Genomic DNA, 11,482 nt, shown 5'->3' on the forward strand with positions numbered 1-11,482 from the left:
AGCTGCTGTTTGGAGTATTTTCCGCTTTCAGCTTTACTGAGTTCAAGAGAGCGTTTAATTGCATTTCGTGCCGAGTCTCTTTTGTTCACAGACATTTCAATGCACTTCAAAACGGTGTACCAAAGAAATGAATATGACCTTAAAATAACCGTTTCCCTGATGTGCTCTTTTGCCTTACTGGCTGTAGGTTTCAATGAACATAAATAGTTTATTCACATACACTTTCACGGCAGCGAATGCAGGTGCACTTCTAGTTTTATTGTTTTTGTAGTCTGTATTTAGTTAATTGCGTATTCACTTTAGTACTTGCGATTAAATTAATTTTATATTGTTAAGCGATTTTTTTATATGCGTTAATAACCGAGATCCGGTCTGAAGGACCATCTTGCGGCAGTAGCGGAGTAAATTAATGGGCCGATTACGGATAGCAACACAACCACGGTTCGGTTGCCAGCTGACAACGCAACTGGAAAGAAAATTTGTATTACGAATGGCAACTATCGTCAGTTGCTGTCGAGTTATCGATAATCGAAACTGGACAGTTCGATAACCAGCAAGCGGCTGTAAACAAGCTGTGCGACTAAAAATAAATTATTAAAATGAAGAGTTTTAAAGAAAAGACAGCAATAAAGCTAAATTCATCACAGTTATTTGTTTAAGAGGAAGAGAAGTGCATGAACGCGGCCTTAAAGGATAATTCCAATCCTCTAGAGCTACCGCGTGTACTGAAGCAAAACGTAATGCTCTCAAGGTACAGTATATTTTGCTTTGCTGCATCTATGCTTAAGTGCACATTTACGATACCTACCCCAAAATACGCATCAGAGGCATTATTTTTAACATTTATAAGGAAACTGCTCCGATAGATGCATTTAGCATACCTGCACATTGGCGATACCTGCCTTAAAAATTGTGCGACTAGTATCAATTATCAAAGAAAGTATTACGTTTACCTGCACTGGCCCTACAATTACCTAATTTTACAACTTTTTATTTATTTTGTTCATCTCGCAGAACAACGAAAATGGCTATAAATTTATGTAGTTATATAGATAATTAGATACTATTCGGTAAAAATTTCGCTTACAGTAATTTCTACGTGGTAAGTGCTTCTCCATTATTTGGTTTCATAGGGATTTGGATACCTTCCTCATTGAAGTAGTAAAGAAAATTCGCTTAAGTGCCTTTTTCGGTTAAGTGCACAAGTTTTTCGTGCAAAGAAGGATGTGCAGCTAAGCAAAATATACTGTATTTTTTTTTACTTTTGTTACCGTTTTGTGTTCATTTTCAAAGCATATTGAGGACTTCCAAAAGAAGCTGTTGTATAATTGGTTAATAAACAGATGAACCACTTCGTTCAACTACAAAACCTCCGCTCATAACAGCTTGTGCATCTCTTCGATTTTTCGCAGAAGGAAGTGCCACAGCAATGACTTTAATTTGGAAAACTTGGTGTGTCGGGGTCGTTTTAAAAGAGGTACTTCAGTTGATAAAGGAAAAAATTTGCAATCAGTGTTCGCTTTTGTTTCGCCAAAAGGGCGTACTCCACGGGAACGAAAACTTCAAGTTGTTTTGTTATTTTCACCATATTCTGTAAAAGTAATTATTAAAATTAATTAATTATTAAAAAGTAAAATGTATGACACAATTTTCCAATTTTCGATCCTAAATACGCTCCAAAAATATTCCCAGCCACCACAAAAATGTAGTCGCCTGTATACACACTTTGGAGCAACTGCAGTTGTTAGTTGAAAGTTGCCAGTTGCCACCTGTAATATCGTTTTGGCAACTAGCAACGCCATTGAAGTTCGATTGCTATCGATAATCGACCCATAAAATTTCTCTTTCGCTGATTTGTAAACAAAGGTTTATTTACAAGTTACCACAACTGTCAAAATCGGCAAAACCAAAGTAGCAGTACCACTGACGGCGCCACCTTTGTTCGCTGCATCGTGGTCCGAGTCCGAGGAATACGGGATTGCACCTATAACGAAATACTAATGCAGTGGAAGAACTATAGCTATTTTGGAATCTCGCGTTTCAGTTCGCAAAGATTGTCAACTTCTTTTTAGTAATAAAATAATCTACCTTAGGTTGATAAAACTATGTGTTTGTTTAATAATTAAGTTAAATTATATATTTTAATAGTATTTAAAAAGCGAGTACAGGTGATTTAGTGAATTTTTGTCGGGGTAATTGCCCATACAAAGCAACGAAATTTAACAAAAGTTTTTTGTTTATCAGCCCTATAATGCACTTCGACTCGAATCGAAATTTTCTCCGTTTGGCAACTTTGGTATTCTGCGTTCCGTTTCCTTTCGATCAATCTTCGAAATTTACGATTATACCTATTCTACATTTCGATCGTAGTTCCGTTTTTCTAAGTTGCAAATTTGTTGGCGGAGAACGTTTCAATTGTTATTTTCATGGGTTTAAATAATATAATTTTATACAAAAATTTAAGTAAAATATAAATATATATATGATTGTAAGTCATCATAACTGAATTTTCTCGATTTCTGTGTTTTCGCGAGCGGTAACAAGGGCAATACGAAAAATTGGCTCTAATAATGGCAACCAAAAGGGATATTGCGCGACGTTTTCAAAGTGGAAGTCCAGGCGTTTTTGTTTAGATTATCTATAAATAAGACTGTGAAATGCAGTGAATACAATTTATTCTTTTTATATAAAGTTAATAGATGTATGCACATAGATACATACATACATAAAATGTGAGGTTACATAAAAAATATGCTTTTATTATTGCACTCGATTTTACTAACTTTTTAAAAAGAGTATGTTGTCTCGAATTCGGTTTGCTATGGAAAGATAAGCTTTGTTCTTCCCCTCCTCCTGACGGCTTTCAAAATGGGATTCATTTGCGTTCAAACCTTCCACTCTGTAGTAAATGCAAATGTTGTGGACTGCTCAAACAACGTTTATAATTTCACTGACTTTAAGCGATGAGTAATACAGTTCAAGATGAATTTCTTATGACTCTTCACTCATCTGAAAAAGATCAAACATGTCCCTAAATCTCCGCCTTTCAACTTCCGCACCAGCAATCTGGGACTCGTTCTTCTCTTCAAGCAACAACGCCGCGGCTATGAATTTCATTCTTATAATTATGTATCCACTTAGATTTTCTTTTTAAATAACAGTGATGCTAGGTATATTTAGTTATTTTAAAATATTTACAAACTTTAACTTGATATGCTGCTATAGTTTCGAGGCAAATATTTCTTTGTTTTGTTTCGATTTCACACATTCCTAGGCAAACAGCTAATTTCGAAAAATGTTTTCTGTCTTCCTCTTCTTCTTACGTTTCGATCGTAACGCAGAATACCTAAGTTCGATTCCAGCGGAGCGGAATGCGGGAACGTAATCGAAATGCAGAATAGGGCTGTATAACTTTTAAATGGTTAATATTAGCACTCCCCCTCCAGATTGTTAATAGGGGGACCGAAGTGCGTCGTTTGGTACCCCTCCCGACTTTTCCGGACCGGAGTTGATGCTGGAGTATCATTCCCGAAAAACTTTCTGGGGAATTTGTACCTATTCTGTTACATTTTTGGTCCAAGCAAAAAAGTCCTTTTATTTGGTGTACTTTAAATATTTGTGGCATTTTGTAAGCAAAATCAACAATTTTCCTTATTTTGAAGAGGCACGACTGAATACTTTGGTCTTCTATTTCGAGCTGGATAGGTGGGCGATACAACGCTCCCTTCCTTTCCTTCCCTTTTGTACCAGCCTCGAACTAACAGATACTACAGGTGGTATCCGAAGTAAACCTGCATTCTACAAAATTCCCTTAAATCGGATTTTACATCTACTATTAAATTTACAACGATAGTAAACACTTTCTCCCGAAGAGTTGCGCCTTCTTTTCGAAGATCGGTGATTTTATAGGAGTATTGATTTTATAAAATGAGTTCATGGAATGCTTAATATAGGTTTCGTGCATTTCATTAAAGAAGTTCTTTATGCCGTCATCATTTTTGTTGTCGTGTACGATGATGAACCGAATCTGGCTTGCGGTTACATATGCTGACACGAACCATTGATTGAATCTGTCGATAGATTTGAGTTGCATATTGGCTGTTCTCCACTTGTGCTCATCCACTAGATCTAACGCAGCGTGAGCAATAAATTGACTTAAATGTCGACTGTCTTCTTTCTGTAAAAATTTGTCAAGTACATACATCAAACACCAAGATACTTTACTTCTGCATTACTTACACGCATTTCCTTATTAAATGTCGTAAACTCCATTTCAAATATAGGATTGTCGTTGTGCCCTATAATAACGAAATAATATGTTGCCATTTTTCAGTCAGAGATACGTAAACTAGCTTATTTTAGGAATACGAAAAACAAGTCAAATCTTTTAACATAGGTATCAAACTGTTCTATCGATAATAATTTACAATCATCTAAAAATCGCATCCGATACTTGAGCAAACATTCAAGGCTCTGTTATGCATACTTGGCATTGCATGCACTGCTATACCATTTTTACGTAGAAATCAAAAACCAACAGACTTTTACGTATGTAATGCTGTGCGTTGGGTAACAGCTTACACGCGAAGCTCATTTAACAGATTCCTTATGTGACAACTCTCAAGCAATGCCAAGTATGCATAACAGAGCCTTTAGGGCCGGTTGTTCAATGTCTGATTATCACTACCACTACACTATCGACGATTTCGACATCATGCATGTAACATGTGATCGATAAAGCAGTAGTTGTGCTTAACCGGAGCTTCTACCTCCGATTTGTGCTAATCAGACATTGAACAACCGGCCCTTAGTCTGTTCCAATAGTCTGCGTTCAAACACGGAAACTCGAGTTTCTTATTATCGGCGATTTCTCTTTTGTTGTTGCCCTTTGCATTCACACACAGAAACTCTTTTGTACGCAATTGTTGTTGTCAGCTGTGAATCGACAACTTGAATTACACAGACGAACGAGAGCACAAAGCGTGCTTCCCGAGTACGGGCGACTCGGTACCCGTCTCCTTTCCTCGTCGCTCTCTCCCATACAAGCTTCGAGTTTCCGCAACAAAAGTTTTCGTGTCTGAACGTCGACATAGCAGTCCGGTTTACAGGATTTAGTCAGAACTTACAGGAAGTCGTTCCTATTGACATAAAACCTGTAAGTGGGAACACTTTTGAGAGAGTAACTGAGCAACTGTTCCTAGTCAGAAGTTACAGGATTTAGGGCCGGTTGCTCAAAGCCTGGTTGACACTAATCTCCGGTTAAACATCGTTATCGACGTTACCGACACCATGTTATTTGCATGGAGCCGAAAACGTCGATAACGATGTTAATCGGTGATTAGTGTCAATCAGGCTTTGAGCAACCGGCCCTAAGTCCGGAGATTTTTTTCCTGTAAGTTCATGAAAAGTGTCAAACGATCAGCTGATTTGGGAAATGTTTAGTTATTGGCCCATCGTTTTTGGGGTTGGGGCCGGAGGGGGAGGGAGCATGGCCCCCAAACCCCCCTCATTCGAAAGGGGACAGTCGCCACTTTACGAAAAGCCCCTATGATACTATTTTAGCGCAGAACTTTTTGCGTAGGCGGCCTTCGGCCGCACTTAGGGATTACAACCCTCACTACGTAGAATTCTCTTCTGTGTTGCCAAAGAAAGGGGGCTGAACACCTTTTGTAGAGAACACCTTTCTGCGTAGGCGGCCTCGGCCGCACTTAGGGATTATAACCCTCACTACGTAGAATTCTCTTCTGTGTTGCCAAAGAAAGGGGGCTGAACACCTTTTGCAGAGAACACCTTCGGCCGCACTTAGGGATTATAACCCTCACTACGTAGAATTCTCTTTTGTGTTGCCAAAGAAAGGGGGCTGAACTCCTTTTGCAGAGAACACCTTTCTGCCTTTTTAATGCTGACTGGGTTATATCATATTTTCTTTTGTCTCTCATCCTTCTGGTATATTTAGCAGTTTGACAGCTAAACGCCGCCATTTAATTTGCATATGCAACCAAAGGCAGACGCGTGGTTTTGAAGGTGTTTTTATTTAATAAATTGTGATTGATAGGTTAAAACTAAAGTAATAAAGAAAGTTGTAACAAGTCGAATAAAGTTTAAAGTGAAGGGGAATATAAAAATGCATTGGTGAAGTGGCTGCTTTAAGGAAAATAGGAGTGATAAATGTACGCTAATTTCCGAATTTTACAAAAAAGGGCATATTTCAAACCCAATTTGTAAATAAATTAGTGACCAAAAATTACAATAGTGGATGTTAAAATAATGGGTAGACCCTTGGCTACAAGTGTGTGCAATTTTGGATCGGGTCACCCCTTTGGACGCAATACCCCGAAATAGGTGGGCCACTTACTAAACAGTACCCGCTGATTTACATGTGCAAACAAAAACAGAAAGCGGTGAAAGCAAATAACCTTATATTTGCTTTCACCGCTTTCTGTTTTTGTTTGCACATGTAAATCAGCTGATCGTTTGACACTTTTCATGAACTTACAGAAAAAAAAACTCCGGACTAAATCTTGTAACTTCTGACTAGGAACAGTTGCTCAGTTACTCTCTCAAATGTGTTCCCACTTACAGGTTTTATGTCAATAGGAACGACTTCCTGTAAGTTCTGACTAAATCCTGTAAACCGGACTGCTATTGGAACAGACTAATAATAACTATAGTTGTGTTTAATGAGCTGCTCTAGCCCTGCAGCAATAAAGTTGAAATTAGTCGACAACGCAGAACGTATACTTAAACGCAGTCTTTATACGCAGAATTTTGTCGATTACTGGAGCCCTCAGTGTTGCTTACTACACTGTTGCCACTCATCAATGCCTTTTCATAAACTTACCCTTTCAACTACAATTTTTCGTGCTATAATAGATTTTAGCTAAATATAAACTACTTAGTTTTCAACAAAAACCTTATTCAATAGTAAATTTCAAATATTTTAAACATATTTTGAATAGGAACTTATAACTTTTTTACCATCTGTAAGATTGACGAAGTGGCAACCATCTAAAGAAGGTGAAATCAGCTGACACGCAAAAATCTAAATTCCGCAGATTTCTGCGCTACGGGCTACAACTACAGAAAAATTCTGCGGTGTTGAGTTTTCATTTACATGGCGCTTTGGTAAGACAGATCGTGTCAGCTGACTCGGGTTTACGTACCGGTAGGTTTACGTTATTGACTAATTTCAGCTTAAGGCGGTCAATGTTCCGTTAAGGACTAGTACTTAACTGAATAAAATTTGACTGGACAAGTGCATCGAAAATGTCAGCCCTCGACCAGTCCCCAACGATCCGGCCTAGAGATAGACGAAAAATACAGTGTGGCAGTGGCAGGGTGGTGTTGTCTTGCAATTGAAAAAAAAAAAATTAAAGAACACCACCCTGTAAATGTCCCAATCGCTTGGTATGGCCTTGATGCAAAGTGAACATTTGAACACACATTTACATGCGTTGCTGTAGGTCAGTGGGCAGAGATGCTTACAACTATTTGTTAGCTTTCAGGAGGGTCTGGGTTCAAATGCCGTCAGAAGCAACATGGTTATAAAATGAAAAAATTTATTTTTTTTTGTGTTTCCGAATTATGAAAAAGCATCTGCGAAGTGCAGAACTCAATCTTACTCCAACGAAAAAAATCTCCAAAATTGGACTAGTCCAGGACTATCTTACGGTCAATGTTGATTGGCCCGGTCCTTTTCCAATGACACGAAAATGCTAAAAATGGCAGTTGAAACCATTGGCAGGGGAATTACGCCAGGTTAAGATATCTCACAAAATTATTTTCATGAGCATTTTTCTTGCTCTAACTTACTGGCCGTCTCCACAGGATAAAATTTATTGCTACCCAGCTGTCATTTTGGTCGCTAGATATAATTTATATCAGTGGCAATATTTGTGTGGGCTCTTTATATCCTGATATAAGCATTTGTAAGATAGCTTCGAAAACGTATTTTTGCCGGATTTAATCGCTTAAAAAACTTAGAAAATAGGCTATTTTACATCCAAATACATAATTACAAATATTTTAACAGGAAACAGCTAAATTTTTGCTTTTATATTAAAATAATAATGTTGCAGCCACGAAGTTTTCGTGCAAATGAAAATGTAGCTGTCAAACCAAATTGCCGGCAATAGATGGCAAGATATAAGCTCTGATATATATTGCTCTCGAAGAGCAATGAGCGGTCTCCATTGGCAAGTTATATTCGGACATATGTATCAAAATATAAACTTTATCCTGTGGAGACGGGCAGTCACTCTACTTTTTGTTTCATGAGCCTGCGCTAAGTGGAACTAGAGCAACTTAAAGCACGATTTTCGGCACCAGCTTTTTTGATGGAGTAACTTAGAGCAAGCCACTGTTTTGAGAATTTCTGCCTGAAAAGTGTTTCATGAGATTTGTGATCTATGTTGCTCTAACTTACTCTATTGTTTATTTGACAGCTGCTCGATTCTGCCCTAACTTGATCTGATCTGCACTTTTTTCGGTCTCATTTAGGGATAAATCGATACCGTCAAGGTTTTACTCAAATCAGTACTTGTACTTGTATCAAACAAGGTATCGATACCTACTCAGTATCGGAAAGGTGTCGAGTACTTGTACATAGACTAAGATTTGACATATTTTTCAAAGTAATTGTGTTGTTTTTTTTCACAAAAAATATGAATTTTTACAAGATTATTTATCTTTTAATAATTTTCAGACAAAAATTTAAGACAACAATTATTTTGGGGAAACTTTCCATTATGGCCGTTCGTTAAAGGTGCGGTGGTCGAAGCGGGAGTGGGCGTGGTACCTCCAACCGACCTTTTTGGAGAGGGCATGAACCGCCATTGACAAAAATGCAACCCCCGACCACCTAGGCCCCCTATGGACCCCTACGGACCCCTTAGAAAAATGGCCAAAAATCGAAATTTTTACTTGCGTCCACATTATTTTTGCGTAGAATTTCTTTCTGCGTAGGCGGGCTTCGGCCGCGCTTAGGGATTATAACCCTTACTCAGTAGAGTTCTCCTTTCTATGTGGCCAAACTGGGGCTACCGCCCCAGTGATGTAACCTTGGGAAAGGATGAGGTAACTAGAATTCCCTTTCTGTGTTGTAAACCTGGGGCTACCGCCCCAGTGATGCCTATTTTGGTTACTGGGTGTTTTATAAAAATGCCTTGTGTGTAAAAATGTGTATATAATGTATTATGCAAATGAATATTTAACATTTTTTAAGCGAATAAACGCAAATGAAAATTGTGATTTTTGGCAATTTTTCTAAGGGGTCCCTAGGGAACCATAGGGGACCTAGGTGGTGGGGGGTTGCATTTTTGTCAATGGCGGTTCATTCCTTCTCCAAAAAGGTGGGTTAGAGGTGCCACGCCCACTTACCTTTCGCCCACCGCCCCTTTAACGAACGGCCATAAAGGAAAGCCAACCTAGTATTTTTCTAGAGTATTTGATTTCAAAAAACAATAAAATACATTTTTACAAGATTAATAAAGTTTTTTCATATAAAATGAGTTTAACAAAATAACTCCTTTTTTGTTATATGTGTTTCCCAAAAACATCAACTTTTCCAAATGTTTTCCTGAGGGGCGGTTTCGAGATTTTAATATAGTTGCATCTGTTTTTGAGAAAAGCCTCTCGCAAGGGACAGATGACCCAACAGCCGTTACGTAGCGTTGCCCTTGAGGACTTTCAGAAAGTCGAAAAAAAGGTGTTCATTGACGAAAAAAAGGGTCACCATATTATTTTTGCTTTTCTTTACTAGTAAAAGAATAAGAGAATTTAAAAAGAAAATAGTGAGACATAATTTTCATAAAACAAGGTTGCAAACATACACATAAATCGAGAAGAGTTATATTTCCCTTAAAAGTTTTAAGTGATGCATTTTTTCATACTTACAGGAGGAAATATTTTTTGATACATGGTTCTGTTAACATTTCCTAAAAAAAAGTCTCTAAAACGGGGCAAAGGTCGCACATAACTTTGGAAAAGGGTAAAAATATCATAATTTTCAAAAAGTCGGGTCAAAGGGTATTGGCGCTCTAAAGGGTCAAATTGCCCCTTTAGTCGTACAACGGCAACACTATATAGACAGGCTTTCTTATATAGGTGCGGAAATGTATTGCGCATATCTTCCAATTCCTCTAATGTAGGGAAGCCCAAATCAGCACATATGTGTCGCGGGAGACTGCGCGTGCAAAGCTTTGCACAGCGGTGCTGGCAAGCGCGGAAGCCAAAAGATACCCTGCAAAAAATGGGACTAATCCGGGATGACTCCGGGAGCAATCGCAAAGGGAGCATATGACTAATACCACTTTTGATCTCTTGATATGGAATGAACTGTTCGCTTTTGTTCGAGCATGTCCTATGAAGAGACTAATTGTTCACCTTTATACTCGAACGAGTATAAAAAGCGACTAGTCACTTTTAAAAAATAAAAATTTGCGCCAGCTGAGATTCGAACCGGGGTGCTCAGTTTTGTTAGGCGAATACTCTCTCTGCGTGCCAACGCCGCACATGAAACTTCATTGACTAAGTGCGTACATATCATTTAATCGTTAATAGGACCCGTTAGAGATGAGTTGGGGACTAATTGATCTCCAATTATACCCATAAGGGATGAGTCGAGACTAATTGATCTCCATACCTGTATGAGAGTAGTTGCGACTAATTAATGCCCAATTGTACCCGATTGAGAGTAATCTCGGGATACTCTCTTTAGAGATTAGTCCCACAATTTTTTGCAGGGTATCGGAAGGGGAAAACGAAGTCAACAGAATAGTGAGATTGTATGTGTGACAGTGATGAAAAATGAGTGTGCATTGTGCCATTTTCGGCCCTTTCGGAAGCAGCCGGCACCTTCAGCACAATCGATTGATTTTCGGCACTATTTTTGCGTAACTCAATGCAACTAATAAATATTTCTTTCGGATCCGCAATTAAAAATATTTTTTTTTACATTTAATCGTATGTGCTTAAACTGATAAATGATATAAACATAGAATGGCAAGCAGAAGAATCTCGCTTCCACATTCTGCATATGCGCTTAACACTTTTGTTTAAACAAAATTTGTCGAAATTTCATCTCTAAAGCAAATATTAAATATCATTTAATATATATTTTAGATTTAAATAATCATTTTTAGTGGTCGGCGAGTCCGAGATGTTTAAATGATCGAGATAGTACATTCAATTCGCGTAGATTTTTGAGAAATTTTTTCGTTGAAGGTGTTGCACTTTTTCTTCCATACTGAAATTTGTGTACATCATTTATCATTGTCTAAGAAATACTATAAAATAAAGCTTAATTTAAAATATTGGAATAAAAAACAACAACGCTACACGCACATTCATCCATATAACATAAAATGCTAACGTTCGTTATATGGAAGAAAGTGCGCAACACCGCAAACGGAAAAATTAAAAAAATCAATGGTATTTTCTAGACACTTCAAACTTGCACCTTGTTATACTAGAATGAATGGGA

At 37.9% G+C, this 11,482-nt stretch overlaps 1 protein-coding gene across 1 annotated transcript; it reads right to left on the reverse strand.

Moving 5' to 3' along the window:
* Positions 1–3,552: 3,552 nt before the first annotated feature.
* Positions 3,553–4,414, reverse strand: LOC118750399 (probable trafficking protein particle complex subunit 2). The gene is made up of 2 exons (XM_036485118.1): positions 4,240–4,414; positions 3,553–4,177 (listed from the first exon to the last, which is right to left on the reverse strand). The coding sequence occupies exons 1-2, from the start codon at positions 4,324–4,326 to the stop codon at positions 3,842–3,844; spliced, it is 423 nt and encodes a 140-aa protein (XP_036341011.1). The 5' UTR covers positions 4,327–4,414; the 3' UTR covers positions 3,553–3,841.
* Between the last annotated feature and the right edge of the window lie 7,068 nt (positions 4,415–11,482).

The sequence above is a fragment of the Rhagoletis pomonella genome, unplaced genomic scaffold (assembly GCF_013731165.1).
Source record: "Rhagoletis pomonella isolate Grant_MI unplaced genomic scaffold, Rhpom_1.0 Rhpom_scaffold_00223, whole genome shotgun sequence".
Lineage (NCBI taxonomy): Eukaryota > Metazoa > Arthropoda > Insecta > Diptera > Tephritidae > Rhagoletis > Rhagoletis pomonella.